The sequence below is a fragment of the Rousettus aegyptiacus genome, unplaced genomic scaffold (genome assembly GCF_014176215.1).
Source record: "Rousettus aegyptiacus isolate mRouAeg1 unplaced genomic scaffold, mRouAeg1.p scaffold_m13_p_6, whole genome shotgun sequence".
Lineage (NCBI taxonomy): Eukaryota > Metazoa > Chordata > Mammalia > Chiroptera > Pteropodidae > Rousettus > Rousettus aegyptiacus.
In genome coordinates, this window is record NW_023416309.1 from 8,214,422 (window position 1) to 8,236,912 (window position 22,491).

Here is a 22,491-nt window from a genome sequence, read left to right on the forward strand (position 1 = left end):
AGAGGTCCTGGTCCACCTCGCCCCAGTGGAAAATATCACTGAGACAGATGCTTTTTTCTGGAAGGCGCAGTTGTTTTCGAAGTTAACCTGCCCCAACAATACCATTTCACTTTGTGAGGTGATGCACTCAAAAAAGTCAGGGCCAAGCTTGGGCCATTTATTCCTCCATTGCCAATTTCCATCACAGTGCCTAGCAGACAGTCGTGCTCCATAAACACTGACCCGAGGAATAAGTGAATTAATGAATAGATGAAGATAAGACATGGTTTGTGATGATCCATGATGGAGAAAGGGTAAACCACATCATGCTATCATGTTAATGCCTCCTTGTCCAAGAGAAACTCAGATAAAGTCTACAATTTTCAAGAGAAAATAAAAAAGCGGAAAGTTTTCCCACCTCTTATAATCTAATTGGGAATAAGACGGGAACAGTTTTGAAGGGAACCAAAACTTTGCCGCCCTGAAGCTGTCTTTTGTGATATTGATTTTAAGCTGTTTACTAAGAAACAAGACTCAGAAGGGTCTTGACCCTATCTCTCTCCCTCCTTTCCTGCCCAAGAGATTCAGACAGAAAAACTTACTCTAGGAAGGGAGCCTTGACTTAATCACTTAAGGATCTTCATAGCCCCTAGTGTTAGTCAGGACCACTCCAAGCCTGTTAGATACCCACTGTGTCCCACTGTTTCAGAGTTGCCTAGAAAAAATTTTCCTGCCGTGTATGCTCCCCTCTTCCTCAACTACCTATAAATCACCCATTCTCACTTCTGAAATCTAATACTCTATTTCCCCTATTCTCCTTTGTCCAAAAATGTCTTATATACCCAATGTTGCTTCACTGTCTTTGGAATTTTCATGCCTATGTAAAGTCCCCATGCTCGTGTATTAAACATTTGATTTTCTCCTGTTAATCTGATTCTGTTAATTTGATTATTAGCTCAGCTAAAAGAACTTGGAAGGTGGAAGAAAAAGTATTAAATTTTCTCCATCCATAATTTCTATAGCTGTAGAGGATGTTATTAAGTGGCCAAAATGAACTTCATCCTTAAAGGAGAAAAAGCAAAAAGAGAATGGTTTCGAATATTAAATGGAGGATATTAAAGGACAACTTAACTGTATCAACTGTGTCTGTTCCTTTAAAAGAAGCTGAGAAGTGGGGAAGGAGGGCATGGGACCAGAGGGAGGAAGAGGGAGGAAGCAGGACCCTTACTGACCATGTTCTGTAGTCTTAAGCAGAGGCAGAAGCATCCAAAGCAGTCTCATGAGTTAAGAGAGCAGGAGAACAAAGCGCAAATTTTACTTGGCTTCATAATCCCCCTTTTTTTTCTAAAGGAACACTTTTATGCACATGCAAACTGCATTCAAATGGCACCAGCCACAATAGACCGGTTTTTTAAAAAAGGGTTTCTAGCTGTCTGTATCTTCTATTTTGAAGTTCCTACTTTAACCCTACACAAGATTCTGGAATTCCCCCCCCCCCCATTTTCTAAAAGGAATTTCCACTGTTATCTTTCCTTTGACCAGGAGAATTCACAGAACCTGCCTACATCTTCAACACAGGCTGCCCAGCTGAACTCTCTCAACCACCAGCTTCTCATCCAGGTTCTCTCCTCTCCTCCAGCCCCATCCATCTCCCTCTTCTGGGTGGTAAAAACCTTAGCACAACCAGTCAAGCACATTCTCTTTCCTGCAAGTCTGCATCCCCTTCCCAGCTCTCCATGGCAGGAGAGTGATACCATCTACCCTCAGCCTGGGGCTTGAACATCTGTGGTCTTTGTTTCCCCTCATCCTGACATCTAATTGATGCCAAGCCTTCTTGATTTCACCGCCACTATTTCTTTACATCCATCCCCTTCTATCTCTCTCCATAGTCGCAGACTCATCATTCCCCACCTTGACCATTGCAACAATTTCCTAACTGGCCTCTCCCTCTCCACAAACTTTCATCACTTGAATCACACCACCACCACCAGTTGTCCTCATAAAGCTCGATCTGACCATGTCCCCCTATTGAGACCCTCCCTGCTCTGCTTCATCCACAGAGAACAGCCCACTTTTTCATGCAACATCCAAGGGTCCCACAGTCGACCTCTCAAGGTTTCTGTCTGGCTTCAGCCATCATGTGCTTTTTTTCTCTCCCCAACGGATATCAGTCACCATTCCATACATCTCCATCCATTTTCTGTCTTTGCTGTGGCCAGACTCCTGGGGGAACGCCTTTGCCCTCCATATAGTCCCCAGGACATGGTTGGGGCTATGGGTTGCTCATAGAGGTGCCCCTCTCTCCCCTGGCACCTGTAAGCCTTTTGAGATTAGGGATTCTATTGCTACCACCACCAGTCTTCCCGCAGAGAACCTGCACTTAGGTTCTTGGGCCGGGGCAAAGAGTATTGAGTTAAATGAATGTTGTTGATGTTTGCTGCTGATATTATATTAGAATCTTGGTATTGAAAGACACTATAAAAATGATCTAAGTCAATCTCTAACCCAATACATAAATTCTTTTGGAGAAGCTGTCTCAGATATATATTGCTGATTAATGAACTACCAGAAAATTCAGTGCTTTAAAACAACCACCATTTTATTTGCTTATGATTCTGAAGGTGACTAATTCAGGGAGGGCTTGGCTGGGGGTTCTTCTTCTCCACATGGTGTCTGCTGAGGTTAATCACTTGGTTGAGGTTAATCACTTGGTTGAGGTCACTCACTGGAAAAACTAAGAAGCCTGCACTCACTCGTCCGGTGCTCAGTTCTCCTCCACACAGCCTCTTACTCTCTGGCTAGCCTGGGTTTCCTCGCAGCATGGTACTATAATGTAGAAGGGCCTATTATGGGCAGCTTCCAAAAGTGAGCATTGCCAGAAGGACAAAAGTAGAAGCTGCAAATCTCTTATAGCCTGTCCTCAAAAGTTACAGAGTCATTTCTACAAATCAAAGTGCATTCTTCAGATCAAAGCTAGCCACAAAGCCCAAGCAGACTCAGAGGAGTGGAAAGAGACTCCTCCTCTCAAAGGTAGGAGTAGCAAAGAACTTGCTGCCAACCATATTTAATCCACCACAAACACCTTTTCAGATACTGTTTCAGCCTAACCTTAACTACTTCCTGTGATGAAGAGCTCGTCACAACACATGGGTAGTTCATTTACAGACAGCTCTGACAGAAAAAATTGCAGCTCATAAACCTAGACCACCCAAATCAAGTCATGATCTGACATTTCTGACAGGCACTGCCCTAATCAATCCCTCCACAACCTCACAGATGCTACTTGAATTTCAAAATGCAAACATACCAAATCAGGATTACTATGTGTATTAAAGTTTGAACATTCGCATTCAGCAGATTAATTTTAAAGACAAAAACAAACAGAAAATGACCATAAATTTCTTTGGAAATGACACTGAAAGTTTGCATTTGGGTCCCTCAGTGAACCTGAGGGCCTGGCCAGATGGCTTTACTAAACCCTCCGTGAACAGGTCCATAGAGTGGCCCACAATTTATCATCTCTCATCACTGAGGTTCTGATGGAGACTCCAACAAAAAAATCTCCTCTAGAAACTCAATCCCTCCATAACCTTCTTGTGAACTGACCCCAGCATCCCAGCTCCACTGAGCCACCCTCCCAGCATCTGAGGCTCAGCTCTCCTTTGGGGAAGAGGGAGCCCAGAGATTAGAACCTCACTGCTAAGGATTTACAAAAAGTATTGGTTTTCTTCCCCAACCAACTTATAATATGCAATATCTGGCGATAAAAACTGAACATCCCTCCACTATGGACTGGATTTCAGATACTGTTATGGAATTATTGTTAGTTTCAACAGGGGGTAATAATGATTATCATGGCTGTGCTTGATATCATGGCTGGCATGATTAAGGAAAATGTCCTTAATCATGGGAGATGTCTGCTGAAGAACTTAAGTTTGGACCAGGAGTAAGCAAAATGAGGCTCCCAGGCCAAATCTGCATTCCATCTCTTACTTAAAGTCTTACTTAAAGGTAGCCACACCCATTTGTTTAAATGGTGTCTGTGGCTGCTTTTGTGCCACGATGGCCTGGTAGAGTAGTTGTGACAGAGACAGTATAGCCCACAAAGCCTAAAATATTTACTATTTGGTTCTTATAGAAAACATATTGCTGACACCTAGGTATATGATATCTGCAACTTTCTTTCAAACTGTTCAGCAAAACAGCAGCAATAAAAAATGTATATATGTATATGTGTGTGTATATATGCATATATTTATACATATATATGTATACGCATATACAATTGACCCTTGAATAATGTAGGGGTTGTGGCACCAATCCCTGCAGTTAAAAATCCCCATATAACTTTCGACTCCCCAAAAACTTAGCTGCTAACAGCCTAGTGTTGACTAGAAGCCTTACCAATAACATAGTCAATTAGTACATATTTTTATGTTAAATGTTTTATCTACTACATTTTTATAATAAAGTAATATTATAAAACTACTTTTATAAAATAAAGTAAGCTAGAGAAAAACAAATGTTATTAAGAAAATCATAAGAAAGAGAAAATACAGTTACAGCACTTATTGAAAAAAATCCACAAATCAGTGGACTCACACAGTTCAAACCTATGTAGGTATGTATGTATGTATGTGTGTATACACACACACACACACACACACACACATATATAGAGAGAGAGAGAAGGAGGGAGGGAGAGGGAGGGAGGTGGAAGGGGAAGGAGGATGGAGGGAAGGAGGGAAAGAAGGTGGGAGGAGATAGGAAAGAAAGAGAAGAGAGAATGCAAATGTGGCAAAATAATAATAATTTGTGAGTTTAACTGGTGAATATATGAGTATTCATTTTATTTTTCTTTCCACTTTTTCTACTGAAAAATATGTAACTGAAGGGAAAATTAAAGAGATCAATAACATTATAAATATATTACAAGCAATCGCAATAGGTTTTAAGGTAATGAGAACAATCTCATTCACAATATTAACAAAAAATATTAAACCTAAGGTTTAACTAAAAGAGAAATGTGGAGCACTTAAATAAAACAATAAATTTTATCAAAGTCCAAAAAATAGAAGCACAAAGAAGCACATACATTATTATGAAGGTTTGGAATTAGGTGGCCAGTGCATTAACAGATGCTAATAAACAAACAAACAAACAAACAAAAACTTTATTGAAAACAAGAAGAAGTTTTGAATGACAGGAAGAAATTACACATTCCTGAACAAGAAGATTCAGGGATTCAAAATTATAAAAACATTCACCCTCCACAAATACAGCTATAAATAACCCTGATGTATTTCTAGCGTTGTTGGGGAAGGAAGGGAGTGACAAAATAATTCAACTGTATCTCTAGTAGAAAAAATTGAGTTAGATTAGCTGAGGTCATTCTGGAAATGAAGAGTAATTATAGGTGTTACACAGCAGATGTTAAGATTATTTTAACTATAATAATTAAGTAAGTAAATCTGGCTCAGGAATAATCAAAGAAGAAAATCTATAAGATATCCAGAAGTAAGAAATAAGAATCAAGCCAGCATGTCCAATGAGAGGAAAGAGGATAGAGTACATAATAAATGATGTTGAGATAAATGGCTAACCATTTGGAAGAAAATAAATGGAGAACCTTATATCACACCACACTCCAAAGTGAAGGAAAGTTAAATACAAATAAAACAATGAAAGATATAGATTAGTATATTCATAAGTTCGTGGTGGCACAGATCTTTCTAAGCATGAAATACAAAATAAAGAAAAAGATTGATATAGTTGGCTAATAAAATTTTTACTCCTCTGTACATTCAAAAGCAATACAACCAAAATTAAGAAAAAAATAACACAACACTGAGAAAACGTTTGCAACATAAATGAATGTAAGGGGCCAATGTTCTCACTATCTAAACATTATGGAGGGAAAAGGGGCTTCAAAAAAATTTTTATAAGCAAATGCCATTAATCTACACTCCACAAAATAATATAATTGTTGGGATTCAGCATAATTATTATTACTTTTTTTTTTTTTTGCTTATATGCATTTCCTGAGTTTTCTATTACCTTGAAAAATATATTATTCCTGTAGCGAAAAAAAAAAAATCTCAAAATAGGGATCAGGAAAAAATATTATTTTAGGATACTAAACTTCTTACAGAGGTCTATAAAGCTCCTTTACCAGATCCAAACTTTTCAAGAATGAGTAGGCATGTAAGGTTACCAAAGCTATCCAAAAAATATTTTTCAATTTCTTAAATCTTCCAAAAACATCAAGTTGAGTGTTGTTATTACCCTAATATTACAAACAAAAAAGAGAAGTTCAGAAATACTGCTTCCTAAGGTCACACAGCAGTAAGCAGTAGAGTTAGAACTGCAGCCCAGTCTGGTCTGACCACAAACTCAGCTCTTTCCAGGCCTCATTTCAGGACCTTTGGATTGCGAGGCAGAAGGCCTGAGTTCTGATCCTGGCTCTGTCTCCAACTACACACGGCCTAGGCAAGTCTCTTCTCCTGTCTGAAATTCCCCTCCAGTTTCCGCATCTGTACAATGAGAAGTGGGTTGGCCCAAAAGGTGTGTCGAGTTCCTTCCTGAACATAAATATGCCAGATTTATGTTCTCATAAAGCACTCAAGACCAACCAATAGCCAGGGACTGGTCCAAATCAACATCAGCCCCAGTGGCCTGGGAGCTAGAACAGTTGGCCACACGCAAATGCCCCATGCACTGGGGCTCACCTTGAATTCCTCATGAATGCGCTCCTCCAGGACTTTGGCAGCCTTGCGGTCCTCCATCTCCACTTTCCACTTCTCTGCCAGGATCCGGGCTTTCTCATTGGCCAGAGCATCTCGGAACTTCTTAGTGATCTCCGCCTCCTTCTGTCTCCTTCCAAGAGAGCACCAGCAGGTATAAGCTTATGCAGAAGACTGAAGAGAATCACATAACGACAGAACTTCGAATCAAAACTACATGCGGTATTTCTTACTCTATCAGAATGGCAAATGTCTAAAGTCAACAAAACTCACTGTTGGCACAGTTGGGGAGAAAAAGACACTCTCCTGTTTAGGCGTGTAAAGCAGCAGAATTGTTCCAGAAGCCAAGAAAAAAAGACTCCAAAATTTCATTTCTCATTCAAGTTTACAAAGGTGCAAGTACAGATGTTCATCAGAGGATTTTAATAACATTAAAAAATGGCAAACGACCTAAATGTCCGTAAATAGGACCAGTAAATTGGGTTCTCATGTAATGGAATATTAATAATCTTAAATAACATTGTGTTCTATATTAATCAATTTATCAAGGTATGAAAAAGCAGTTTACAAACTGTATAAAGATGGTTTCTAACTTAAAACTGTCCAACTTCATGATGGTGTGAAAGAGATATGCATTCAGTAGAAACCATACTTTGAATTTTGAATTTTGATTTTCACAGGCTAGCTTTATGATGAAGATTCTCTCTCATGATGCAGCAAGCCTCAGCTTCCAGTCAGCCATGCTGTATCACGAGAGTAAAACATCTTTATAGCGTATTAACTGTGTTAGATAATTTTGTCCAACTGTAGCCTAATTTAAGGGTTCTGAGCACGTTTAAGGGACTAGACTAAGCTATGATGTTCAGTAGGTTAGATGTATTAAATGCATTTTGACTTATATTTTCAATTTATGATGGGTTTATTGGAATGCAACACCATCATTAGTCAAGGAGCATCTTATTACTTAAATCCTCACCCTGGTTATCTTAGGTGGTGGGTGTTAGGTAGTTGTTACAGTTTTACAGTTAAAACACTGACATTACAAATTGGGGTGTGGAGGTGGGCGGAATGTTGGAGTCAATTTCAGATTTCCAAATCTGGGGAAAAATGTTAGAAGTTGTTTATGGAAGACGTCTGACTCCACATCTCACTAGGCACTCAACTGCCTATCTTGTGTGAGAAATGTAGGTAAAATGAAGAGGAATAAGCAGATAACAAAAGTGAATCCAAACTGCTCCACCATCCCAGGGAAACTCAGTGAAGAAAAAAGAAAAAGTATGCCATGTGCATTGTCTCAAGGAATTCAAACTATATCCATATGAAAAGTATTGTTATCATAAAACCATAGTACAGATGTGAAAACTGAGGCCCCAGATTAGTTCACTACTAATTGATAGAGCCAGGATTTGAACCCACAAGGTCTGCCTAATGTAAGACTCTGATGCTTTTGTTACCTAATCTTAGCAGAACTGAAAACAGCCAGCCAGCTATCTGGTACCTCCTCCCTCCCACCCACGACCTATTATCTTTGCTTGGCCCTTCCCCAAGGCTCCATGTTCAGACCCCACCCAACACCATGGCAACTCTCACCAGAGCTCCTCAGCCTCCCTCTGTGCCTGGAGCCGTGCCCTCTCTGCAATCAGCTCCTCAGAGATCTCTTCGTAGGGCTTATCACCAGGGCCTTCTCCCATGATCCAGACCCAGACCTCGCCATCTGCCCCCAGGAGCCACTGGATGTGCTTGTCACTTGCTGCCTCACAACAGAAAAAGTACAAGAAAGAAACAAAGAAATAGGTCTGAGTTCCAATTAGTAAGCAATGACTTAGTTTGGATGATGATGCACAACCATCACACCACTGTACAAAACGTTGTCATCTACAAGAAAGATTCCAGACAGATATTGGCCTGAGTGTAGGTCCACAGCCATCTCTCCCTCCCACTTCCTCTCAGGATAAACACAGCAACCAAGGCAGCAGGGTGAAGCAGCTGTCCAAGGCTATATGTAACTAGTGTCTGAAGCCTAGCACCCTGACATCAACAACAGAGGGAACATCAGGTGACACTGTAACATTCTGAAGGAAACGACTATGTCAGTCCTGGACCAAGGCAGTTAGGAACCATCGACCCACCTCTGCTCTTGCTCTCTCTTCTCTCTCTCTCTCTCTCTCTCTCTCTCTCTCTCTCTCTCTCTCTCACTCTCGCTCTCTCTCTTTCTCTCTCTCTCTCTCTCTGTCTGTCTGTCTGTCTCTCTCTCTCTCTCTCCTGTCCACTGGTTGGGAACAAGGAATTGGAGATGGTGGAGTTATAAGATGAAGCAGCAAGGCCCCTGAGTCTTCCCGACACATATTCACCTGTATCATGAGCAAGAAATAAACCTGTGTTGTATTAAGCCACTGAGATTTTTCAGTTTGCCTATTGCAACAGATTCCACTAATTATCATGACTAAGATGGAAATCTATCCCAAAAATGAGATACAGAAATATAACCTTTGTGTCATTGCCTTAGTAGTTGGGTAGCAAGTGATATTTAACAGACTGAATGGCTGGAGATCCATGTTATGCAGGAGCAAAACATTTAGTAAAACTGTCAGAAACTACAACTTAAAGGCAGACTCTGATGTCTTCTGAACTTGTCACTCTAAGGACAGAAATTAGAAAGTAAAACATTGGTTTTGCGTGCTGGTTGCTGGCAGCTGTGTTTGGCAAGGTGCTAAAAGAAAGAAATGAGTTTAAGAAATAATTGAGTGCTTTGCAAGTGGAAATGAAAGAGAATACAGGAATTTAGGACTTTGTAAAATTGAAAAAACCACCTCTTTCTAGGGCGCAAAGTGCAGGAGATAGAATGTTTAAAGGTTTCTCATGACAAAGCCCAGTAAAACATCTAAAGTGAGTTAAGTGACCTCAGCACAGAGCACTGTGACAGCCGTGAGAGTGGGCTCCACACACATCCAACTACAGTGAACATAACTGTGTTTGCCCAAGTCCATGCTTCCCAAAGGCAGCTCCCAGCCTTGACTGAGCATGGCAGGCCCATTCCTGGGAAACACTGGACTCCTCTGATGAGCAGCTTCTTGGAGGCCTTGACAAACCTTCCTTGGATTGCATGGCTGCCCAGAACACCATCCAACCTGCCATTCCCATCTCTTTTGCTCAAAGTCAGTCTTGCTTTGCAGTGTGATGGCTCTCTCAGCCTCCTCCAGCCCCCTGCCCTTTTCTCTCATAAGCATTTCTGTAGTAAAACTGTTATATGTTTAATCCCATCTTTGTCTCTGTTCCTCAGAGGAGCTAGGCTAACACAAGCACATTAAGAGTGTGTTGTCTCACACTAATTTTTACAAAAAGCCTAAGATAGATGCTCTTTGGTTGAAAGGGAGAGGCATGGGGGTGAAGAAGTAAAGAAGTACAGACATTTTGTGAGATATGTCTAGAAGTGAACAGTAGATGGTGTTACTGGGACATTGAAGCAAACAGATCAGAAGCCTCTGAAGTTTTTGAGTCTGACTCAAAAGACTCAAACAATCCTTGGGCACCCATCCTCGATGAACTGGAGGCAGGTTTCAAAAGTTCTGCTGGTCCGAGCACGGCATGATCCTCAACGCTCACTTCAGATGAGGCCAAGGGGAGTAATGAACAAGAAGGAGACTCCTCGAGGACACAGTCAGCATCCATTCAAGGCCATCCCTTCACTGCTAGGGCAGGGGGACTTCACAGAGCCTGACCTGTAGGATTTAAGGAATGCCATATACTAGTGACTGAGTGGGGTTTACATTCTCCCCCTCTCCACAGCAGATATTCTGACCCTGCTCCACCACTGTATATTGTGTCTTAAAGGTAGGGTACGTTTAGATGACATGTCTTTTTAGCCACATCTGGATCTGATAGAGATGACTGCAGAACCTTGCAGACTTTGAGCTGGACTCAGTAACTGGATGAGACTTGAGGTGTCCACTTTAACAAGATGGTGGGTGTATTTATATGGAGAACAAAACGTGTGAGTAACCAGAATGACAATTTCTGACAGTGACTTGCAATGTCCAGCACCTCATGTCTTTTTTCTGAGCCAGATGACTACTTTTCTCAGCTTCCCTTCAGTTCCAAGGGGTAATGTGACTGAATTCTAGTCAGGGGAGTTGATTTATGCCATTTTCAAGCTGAGGCTGTTTGCAACTGATGTGCCTTTTCCATATTCTGTCTTTCATCCACCCAGCTGGAAATAAATTACTCCAAGATGGTGGAATTGCAAGAAAAAAGCAGTCATGAATCAATGTTTGAAAACAAGCCACACAGAAGAGGTACCAAATCTACCTCAAACTGTGATGTATTCAAGAAATAAACCTCTGTTATATTAACCCATTGAAATTTCAGGGCTTGTCTATTGCAGAAGACAACATTAATTCCCCTGACTAATATAGGAGGGCATTGTTATTTTTAGCATGTTAAAAGCAAAACTGTAATAGAGACACATCGGTTTAATTATGACTGATAGATACAGGGAGGCGACCACTCCTAGATTTACAAAACTTCCAAATTAATAGTGGGAGAAAGTAAATGACAATAGGCTTACCAATCCTGCAAAACTAAGTAAATAAAAGAGAAAATGACAAAAAATGTGTAGCTATTACAGCAGACACTATAAATTACCTACCCACCATCCCTTCCAGCCTACCTCCTTCCCTTACCAGAAAGCTTCAATTTGTTCAGGGAGCAATAGAGATCTCTTGGTTTCAGGAGAGGCAAGTTTCCACCCCAGCCTCAAAGGACAAATCAAATTGGTCTAAACCCATCATGTAATATTATTCTCACTGGCAAGTGATCCCTCTAGGAGTGACCAGCTGTCCCCATATCTGACAAGGCAGCTGTAGGCAGAACTCCCAGTGAAAGGGTCTCTTTCTCCAAAGGTGAAGACTCCTTAGAAGAAATCCCTTCACACTTTGCTCTTTTATTTCACTTCCTTCTTCCTCTCTGGAATTAAGAAGTGATGCCAAGAGTTGCTAGAGGACTTTTGCAACTGTGAGGAAGAAATCCACACACTAAGGGTCAGCAGAAAGATAGGAGATGATCCTGTTGAGCAGCTAAACTAATACTACCCATTGTAGTTCACTTCCCAATTTCTCATCATTTGAGAAAAATAAGCAACTTCGAGGAGTAAAGTTCTGTAATTATTAAACAAAATATAACAATATAAATATGAAAGGTTTATTTAATAAGCAACTATTAGTCATGTATTCTGTTATTTACAGTCAAGCACATCTGTAACTGGTACAGATAAACACAATAACACAGAATGCCTAAATTCTAAGTATATTCATTAACACAAAACGTGAACAGAATTAATGCCTCTGTTAAAAATCTGACCGTGTCAGATGTGATTTAAAAATGAAACCTCATGCAAAAACCTGCACACAAATATTTACAGCAGCTTTATTCATAATTGACAAAACCTAGAAGTAATCAAGATGTCTTTCCATAAGTTAATGGATAAACCATGGCACATCCAGACAATAGATCATTCCATGCTAAAAGTGAGCTATTAAGCCACAAAAAAAGACATGAAGGAAGCTTAAAGCATATTAGTAAATATGCATACATACTGCATGATTCCAACTACATTCTGGAAAAGATAAAACTATGGAGACAGTAAAAAGATCAGTGGTTGCCAAGGGCTGGAGGGGAATGTGGGATGAACAGGCAGAGCACAGAGGATTTTTAGAGCAGTGGAACTATCCAGTAAGGTACTGGTGAACACGTCATTTTACATTGGCCCAAACCCAGAGAAGATACAAAACAATGTACACTATGGACTTTAGTTAATATATCAGTATCAGTTTATCAATTGTTAACAAGTGTATGACAATAATGTAAAATATTAATAATGGGGTAAAGTGGGGGTACATGGAGAGGGGATATTGAGAATTCTCTGTATTTTCTGCTCAATTTTTCTAGAAACTTAAAACTGCTCTAAAAATAAAATCTATTAATGTTTTTTAAAAAATGAAAACCAATTGTGTATTATTTAAATAAAAAGCAGATTAAAAATTAAAAAGATTAAAAATAAAGAGCTAGACAGTGATAGTACAAAGGCAAGCAAAAAGGAAGCATAAGTGACAGTGTCAGACAAAGTAAATCCAAGGACAAATGTGTTAAGGCAAGAAAGAATATTATGTGATAATAGAAGATGCAACCCACAAAGAAGACATAACAATCATAAAACTTTACACAACATACAACATAGCAGACAATTGCATAAAACAAAACCCCTAACAATGCAAGGAGAATTTGAAAATGTATGTATACTCATGGCAGAGAGTTTTACTGTATTTCAGAAGCTGGTGGATCAAAAAGGTTTTAAAAATTAATAATATAGAGGATTTCAATAATACAGTCAATAAATTTCATTGAACAACTAAAGAACTTTATTCTTAAACATTGGAAATACTTTTTTCTTTTGATCTTGCAATTATAGAAAAAAATTAGGCCATATTCTCTAATAATAATACGAAAATTAGAAATCAATGGAGGAAAATCTTAGCTGCTCTATGATCAAGAAATATCTCCTTGATAATCCATGAATCTTCGAGAAAATCAAAATTGAAATTATGCATTATCTAGGGGGAAATGTAGCAAAAAATATGGGCACAAATAACAGTGAGCTCAAAAGAAAAATTGTGGGTTTAAGGGCTTTTCTTTTTGATATCCCCATGAAGATATACCTCCCCTTTCCAAACACATAATAGTAGATACAAAATAACAAGAAAAAATTCACAGAAATACAAGAAACACCTCCATGGAACCTATACCAAACAGAAGTGTGAAACAGTGAACATGGTTCCTTGCAGATCCTGAAGCAAATATAGTCACCAGGAATGTGACTTCTAATGGGTAAAGGGATATTAAAGTTCTCCAGGTGAGACAAGGATCTGAACAGAATCATTATTGAAGCCAGATGCTAGCAACATCCTTGGCAAATTGAAGAAACAGCAAGGAGGCCATTGCGGCTGCTGTAGAGTAGGCAAGAAAGAGAACTGGAAATGAAGCTGAAGGGGCAGTGGCAGGACCAGTCATGGTAGACATCGTTGGCCCTGATATGAGCTTTGGATTTCACTCTAAGTAAGATGGGACCCCATTAGGAGTAGAGAGTGGGGAAAGTAATATCATCTCATATTTCAGAATGTTCACTCTCCCTGTTGTGTGGAAAACAGATGAGAGTAGGAAAACCTGTAGGCTAGTCAGCATTTGTAATAGTCCAGGTGAAGGACAAGCATTTCTTGGACTAAGGTGGTACTCGTGGAGGAGGTGTAAAGTGGTTAAAATTTAGGACATATTCTGAAGGAAAAAGCAATATTTGCTTAAATTCCTAATGTGAATTGTGAAAGAAAAACAATAAGAAAACTCCAATATTTCAACTTAAGCAACAGATGAATGGTCACATTACTGAAATGGGTAACATGGAAGAAATATCTTGGAGAAATCAGCATTTCTGTTTGGCCCAAATTAAGTTTGAGATGCTTATTACACATACAATAAGTGGTTGGATAAAAAGAGTTCAGAGGAGAGGCTAGAACTAAGATATAAAAATTTGAAGTCATTAGTGTATAGATATTTAAAGCCACAAAACTGTATGAAAGCAGGTAAACAGTGAGTATAGATAGAAAAGAGAAGAGGTCCAAAGACGGAGGCCAGAACACTCCAAAACTCAGACAGGAGGAGGACCATGCCCCTCCACCAAAGGAGACAAGGACAAAGAAAATCGTGAGACAAGAGACCAATCAAAAGAGAGCGGTATCCCAGAAGTCAAAGGGAGACAGAATTTCAGGAACTAAAGGAGAGATCAACTGTGTCAAAGGCTGCTGATGAGTGGATGGGATGAAGACTGAGAATTGACCACTGGATTCGGCAACATGGTGATCTTGACAAGAGTGGTTTTGTGAATTTGTGAAAAGGGATACTTGGAAACTTTTAGAGGAAAATATAAAAGCATATCATTATAACTTTGTAAAAAAGAAATGTTTCTTCTACAAGACATAAAAAGAATAAACTACAAGCAACAATGTTGATAAATTTAATACAGATTAAAGCTTAAAATCTCTACACACACACAAAAAAACCCACTGTAGAGACAATTAAAATCCAACATCCGAGAGAAGATATTTGAATATACATAATTGCCAAATGATTATAACAATTAATAAAAGCAATAACAGCTAACATCTACAGAGGGCTTATCTGCTAAGCAAGGTTCAATATATTTTGCATGTATTAACTTATTAATGTCTAGAATGATCTTTCTCTACTGGGTTTTCGTGAGAGACATAAGCCTTATCAAACATAATCGAATGATGAATTTTCTCGGTTCTCCTAAAGATGGTCTATATAAATAATACCAGTCTGGAGGCACTGTAGAAAAACTAACTCATTACATGCAATGTATCCTTTAGGGCAGTGGTTTTCAAATAATTTGCTCTCAAAACCCATTACAGTCTTTAAAAATATTGAGTATCTCAAATAGTTTTTGTTTATGTGGGTTATGTCTATCAATATTTACCATATTCAAAATTAAAACTCAGAAAATTTTGAACATTTATTCATTTGAAGTAATGGCAAATCTGTTACACACTAACATATATAACATTTTTATTTTAAAAAATAGCAATATATTCTAAAACAAAGAAAAAATTTAATTAAAAAGTTGTCTTATTTTACACTTATGCAATTCTATTTAATGCCCAGCTTAATAGAAAGTAGCTGGATTCTCACATCTGTTTTCACATTCACTCCATTGCAGTTTGTAATTTTAGTTGAAGTATATTTTAAAATATTGATTTCACACATATATGTAGTAGGAAAAGAGAAGAAAAGAGAAAATTTAATAGTTTTTCAGATATTTATCGATAATCTTCTTTGATGCTATGCCCAAACTCAAACAAGTAGCAGTTTCTTAAAAGTTAGTTGTGATGTAGAATCTGAAACCATATCAATGAATTTATTTTATTTTGTTAAATTAAAACATTGGTTATGTTAACTTCTTAGTTTTGATCAATGTATCATGGTGACATAAGATATTACCTTTAGGGGAATCTGGAATGAAAGGTATATGGAGATTCTTGGAACTATGGAACTCTTCTGTAAGTCTAAAGTTACTTCAAAATAAAAAGTTTAAAATTTTAAAAAGCAAAATAAAATAAAAAGCCATTTGTTTACTTTGCACTTTTGATCTCTTACTCATACATGATTTTGCAAAATGTTAGTCCTTTGGAAAATATTGGTTCACTGAGTCAAGCAGATCTTCCAAATGTCAATCCATTTTATTTTACAATATAAGAAAATCATATTTCTTAATATCACTATGAATCTTATGAAAAAAAATATTTATGTCTTAGGAATATAATAAGCTCATTGTGGCAGGTACAAGTTTCCCCAAAATTTTAATTTTTGCTTGAAAGCTAAAATTTTATTATTGGCATAAGTTTTATCAGTTTTTTTTTTTTGTTTTCCTCAAAGTGACAGATTTGCTTTATTCATTTTCAAATACTCAAGTCCGAAAAAATACATAGTTTGTCTGTCGGTCTTCTCTCAAGTAAAAATTGTGTTCCATGAATAAAGAAGCTAGTTCAGCATATAGCTCAAAAATATCACACAGTGCTTTTCTTCAAGACACTCATCATACTACAATATGCAACAGACATGCTTTATGCATAATCTCATTTTGTCATACAATAAAATGAATAAGGTTTACTGTTTTATCGAAAAGAGAGACCATCATCAATTTTACTATGAGTATGTGATGATAAACAATACAATGACTACTGCTCTGCTACTAAGATACCAGCAGATTTTGCATAATTAGTACAAGTGTAAACATGGTGAAAAAGACAAAAAAAAATCTTAGTATTATTGTGAAATAGTTTTGACCTTGTAGACATGCAAAGTCTCAGATCTCCAGGAAACCATGGACCACATTCCAAGAATCACTGCTAGGACAACAAGGCTTAATTTTCTCATAGAATCTTTGTTGGAAAAAAAAAATTGTCTAGACTACACAAAAAAATCCTTGTAAATCAATAAGAAAATGATAAACAACCCTACAGAAAAAAAAAAAAAAGAGCAACAGATACTTTTACCAATTTTGTTAGTTACCATGAAACAACATAAATACCCAATAAAAGAAAACAGGTAAATTAATTGTGTTATATTTTTATAATACAGCCTTCTTCCACAGCTTTCTTGCTTTCAGTACTCTGATTTTAATCAAGACATTAATATACTTCTTAAAAATTCTTGTTTTCCAGGTAAGGGCAGTCACATGACAAAGTTCTGGCCAATAAATATAAGAAAAAGGTTGTGAGACAGTTGCAAAAAATCTTTCACTATCCTGATATAGATGACACCAAGCTTTTCTTTCCCCTATTCTTCATAATTGGAACATAGATGTGATGCTTAGGAGCACAATAAATACTCAAAGACTCGAAATATTAAGCCACCATCTAAAGGTCATGAAAGAAAATATCATAGAGCCATTAACCCAGGTCAAGACTGCTTATTTCTAAATTTCTTGGTTAGGTTAAAAAAAAAAAACCATTTATAGAAATCTCTGGTGATTGGATTTTCTGTTGATTTCAGCTTAATACATACATTCCTGTCAGATTATAGATATGAACAGGCATTTAACAGGAGAGAAAACATAAATTCTATACTACCATTAGAGATACTTAACTTTTTCACTAATTAGAGACAAATATATGAAAACAGGCATGAACTATCATTTCACTCCTATAAGACTGGAAAAAAATTAAAAAGTCTAATGGAGCAAGTGTTGGACAAGATATGGAGCAATAATAATTCTTACAAATTGCTGATGGTAGAAAGTATTAATATAACCTCCTTGAAGATATTTGGCAATATTTAGTAGCATTGAAAATGCTATACATCATTACTAAAAAATAGCATATCCAAAAACAGAATTTACAGAATCTCTTGCACATGTACCCAGAGGAACATGAACAAGAAGGTTAATGGAAACATTGTTTGAAATATGAAAAAATAGAAACAACACAAATATTCAATAAAAGAAAACAGACAAATTAATTGTGTTATGTTTTTATAATGCAATCTTCTATAACAAGAGAATTAAATAGGCTTGAACAACGTAGCTAAATCACTTTTAAAAACGCAGACCAACAAAACTAAATTAAATTCAGGTCGCACGCAGTGAAATGTCATTCATATAATGATTAAGCAACATATTGCTTAAAAATATATATTATAGTATGAAAAAGATATAAGCATAAGCATCATACACTTTGAATTTATAATAAGGGTTACTTATGGGGACAGAGATGGAGAGTGAAAATTTAGAAAGGCATTAAAGTAGGTCTCAAGTGTATATAAAGCATTTAAATAAAAATGAAGAAGACATTAATGTTAACGTTTAGTAAAGACATCATGGATCCAGAGTATTTATTATATTTTTTCTATTTTGCCTATATATTCAAGTATATTATACTGATAAATTTTAAAAGCTTTATTTTAAAGATATAACATGAATAAACTAAGTTTTCAATCTAAAACATTAAAAAAGAAAAATAAAATAGGAGAAAAAGAGAATAAAACATCTAATATTCGTAAAATGCAATGCAAATACATTATAAAACACAAAGATTTGTTATTTGAAAATTTAATAAAATAAGAAGCTATATAGTGTGACTAAGTAAAAAAGAAATAAAACTAAAATTTATAGCACTAGTCATGATAAAGACAATGCAAAACAAAAAGTAATTACAAGAGAATATCATGTGCTATTCTGTATTACTAAATTTGAAAATATAGATCTAGATATAGGCATAAATCTCCATGATCTTAAATTATACAATTGTTTTTTTCTAGCTATGACACTGAAAGCACAAACAAAAAGAAAGAAAAAATATATATAATTTGCATTTCATCAAAATTTGAAACTTTTGTGTTTGAAAGGACTCCATCAAAAAAGTAAAAAAGTATCCCAAGAGCTAGGAGAAAATATTTTCAAATTATATGTCTGATAAGGGATTCATGTCTATAAAAACTCTTACAACTCAATAATAAAAAGACAACACAGTGAAAAAATGGCCAAAGAATCTAAATAGACATTTCTCTAATGAAGATACACAGATGGCCAATAAGCACAAGAAAAGATTCTCAACGTCATTACTCACCAAAGAAATGCAAATCAAAACCACAATGACATAACACTTTGCACGCACCAGAATAGCTTTAATCAAAAACACAGATAATAACAAGTGTTAGTAAGGATGTAGAGAAATTGGAACTCTCATGTACTGTCATGGGATATAAAATGGTACAACTGTTTTGGAAAATGGTCTGGCAGTTCTTCAAATGATTAAATGTAAAGTTATCAAATGACCAGAAATTCCACTCCTAGGTACACACCCAAGAGAAGTGAAAACAAACATTCACACAAAAACTTGTATATGAATGTTTATAGAAGTATTATTCATTACAGCCAAAAAGTGAAAACAACCCAAATACCCATTAAGAGATGAATGGATAAACAAAATATGACATCCATATGGCTATATCCATATTATGCAGCCATAAAAGGCAATGATGCACTGATACATGCCACAATATGGATGAACCTTGAAAACAATGTGCTAAATACAAAAAGCCAGTCACAAAAGTCTACATATTTTATGATTCCATTCATATGAAAGTCCAGAATAGGAAACCCTAAGGAGACATAAAGTAGATTAGTGACTGCTAAGATCTGAGGCAAGGAGAGAGGAGTCTGGTGAGTAATAGTTAAAGTGTACGGGGTGTTTTGAGGTGACAAAAATATTCTAAAATCGACTGTTGTGATGGTTGCACATATCCGTGAAAATATTAAAAATATTCAATTATACACTTTAAATGGGTGACTTGCATGGTACATAAATTATATCTCGATAAAGCTGTTGCTTTTAAAAAATCTCTTCTGGTAATATATAGAAAAAATGTGTGTGGGGGGGAATTAATTAGGCTATAGACAGTCTAAACAACACTATCAACCAACTTGACCTAATTGACATTCATGGAACACTTCACACTACAGCAGAATACTTTTTGTTCAAGTGCACACAGAACATTCAGGAAGGTAGATCATGTTCTCAGCCATTAGAAAAAATCTCAACGAATTTAAAATGTTTGATTTTATTTATGTTACTCTGACCACCATAAATCTAGAAATCAATAAAAGAAAGACAACTGGGGGGAAAAAATCCCTCTACATATTTGGTAATAAAGCAACATAATTCTAAACAATCCATGGATAAAAGAAGAAATCATGAGGTGGATTAGGAAATATTTTAATTGAACAAAAATGAAAATACAACATATAAAAATTCATAAGATTTCGTTAAAGCAGTGCATTGAGAGAAATTTATAGCATTGAATGCTTATATTAAGAAAGAAGCATCTTGCCAGCCGACACCAAGCCATGGGCATCTCTCGGGACAACTGGCACAAGTGCCATAAGACCAGGGGCAAGAGAAAGTCCTACCACAAGAAGCAAAAATATGAGCTGGGATGCCCTACTGCCAATACAAGATTGGCCTCTGCTACATACACACAGTCTATGTCCGAGGAGGCAATAAGAAGTACCACACCTTGAGGGAGAGACATGGGGAACTTCTGGGGCTCTGAGTGTTGCACATGCAAAACAAGGATTATTGATGTTGTCTACAATTCATCCAACAATGAAGTGGTCCTCACCAAGACCCTAGTAAAGAACTGCACCATGCTCATCGAACCAACAGTGGTATGGATCCCACTATGCACTGTCCCTGAGTCACAAGAAGGGGGCCAAGTGGACTTTGAGGAGGAAGAGATTTTAAACAAAAAACAATCAAAGAAAATTCAGAAAAATATGATGAAAGGAAAAAGAATGCCAAAATCAGCAGTCTGCCAGAGGAGCAGTTCCAGCGGGGCAAGCTTCTTGCATGTATCGCTTCAAGACTAGGCCAATGTGGGCAAGCAGATGGCTATGTGCTAGAAGGCAAGGAGCTAGGGTTCTATCTGAGGAATGGAAAAGCAAATAAATCCTCCTCCCCTTGTCTTAGCTCATGTAATAAAGGTGTTTATTGTGTTAAAAAAAAAAAAAAGGAAGGAGGGAAGGAAGGAAGGAAGGAAGGAAGGAAGGAAGGAAGGAAGGAAGGATCTCAAATCAATATAAGAAATTAGATAAAAACAGATTGAATCCAAAAATAAAGGAAAGAAATAATAAAGATAATGAAAGAAATCAATAAAATAAAAAAAATAATTCAACGAAATAAAAAATGGTTCTTTGAAACCATTAGTAAAACTGAGAAATTTTTCATCCAGACTAGTCAAAATAGCAAGAGAGAAGACACAATTTACCAATATCAGGCATGCAAGAGCAGTCTTCACTACAGATCCTACAAACAAATGAATTTATGAAGAATTTCATCCCAGTAATTTGGTAACTTAGATTCAATAAACAAATTCTTTGAAGACACAAAATACCAAAGATTATTCAAGAAGAAATACACAACCCGAACAGCTTCATGTCTACTAAAGAATTTGAATTTGAAGTTTAAAACCTACTCACAACAAAAACATTTAAGGAAGAAATAATACCAATTCCACACAAACTCTTCCAGAAAATGAAAGAGAAGAGAATATTTTCCAACTTATTTTTATGAGGATGATGTTACCCTGATATTAAGCTAAAGACATTTCAAGAAACCTATATTTCTCACAAACACAGATTTTAAAAATCCCTAATAAATTAGTAGCAAATCAAATTCAGAAATACATAAAAAAGACAATGAATCATGACCATACAGGGTTTACCCTGGGAATTCAAGGTTGATTCAAAATTGAAAAATCAAAGTAATTCCTCATATCAGCAAACTAAAAAAGAAATAACTATGATAATCTCAACAAAGACAGGAAACATTTAACATATCCAATATCTATTCGTAATAAAAATTCTCAGCAAACTAGAAATAGTGGAGAATTTCCTCACCATGATAACATGCATCTGTGAGAAATCTTTTGTTAACACTACACTTAATAATCAAAGATTGAACACTTCCCCCTAACACAGGAACAGGCAAGGCAGTCTGCCCTCGCCATGTTTACAATATTGTACTGAAGAACCCAACCAGTGCAATACGGTAAAAAAAAGAGATAAAAGATACATACATACATATATATATATATATATATATATATATATATATGTATGTATGTATATGAAAGGAACAAATAAATTGTCTCTGATTGCATATGACATGATTATCTACATATAAAATCCCAGAGGATTTACCAAAAATAAAAAAAAAAAGGCTATTGGAACTAATAAGTGGTTTTAGCAAGGTCACAGGAGCTAAGGTAATCAATACACAAAAATCAATTTGTATTTCTATATTTTATTAACAAGTAAAAATTAAAATTTAAAATACCATTTACAATAGTATTTAAAAAAATAAAAAATTAGAGGTAAACTTAACAAAATGTGCTCTCTCATCTCCAAAATAGTGCAGATATAAATTAGAGCAAAATATACCTTTTCATGGATTGGAAAACTCAACTGCATTTATATGTCGATTCACCCCATATTGCTCTATAGACTCAATGTAATCTCAAATTCCTAGCAAGTTTTTTATAGAAATTGATTCTAAAATTCATGTAGAAAAGGAAAGTTTCTAGAATAGCCAAAACAATACTGAAAAAGAACAAATTTGAATGACTCATGCAATTTAGTTTCAAAATT

At 36.5% G+C, this 22,491-nt stretch overlaps 1 protein-coding gene and 1 pseudogene across 4 annotated transcripts in view; one reads left to right on the forward strand and one right to left on the reverse strand.

Moving 5' to 3' along the window:
- SH2D4B (SH2 domain containing 4B) overlaps positions 1–22,491 on the reverse strand; it is a 97,817-nt gene that overhangs the window by 61,115 nt on the left and 14,211 nt on the right. For all 4 annotated transcript variants that reach the window (XM_036223893.1, XM_036223892.1, XM_036223894.1 and 1 more), the window contains exons 2-3: positions 8,313–8,472; positions 6,708–6,855 (exon numbers count right to left, since the gene is read on the reverse strand). In XM_036223893.1, the coding sequence (XP_036079786.1) occupies positions 6,708–6,855; positions 8,313–8,472 (308 nt within the window). The remainder of the gene's footprint in view (positions 1–6,707; positions 6,856–8,312; positions 8,473–22,491) is intronic.
- LOC107498518 lies at positions 20,158–22,358 on the forward strand (annotated as a pseudogene).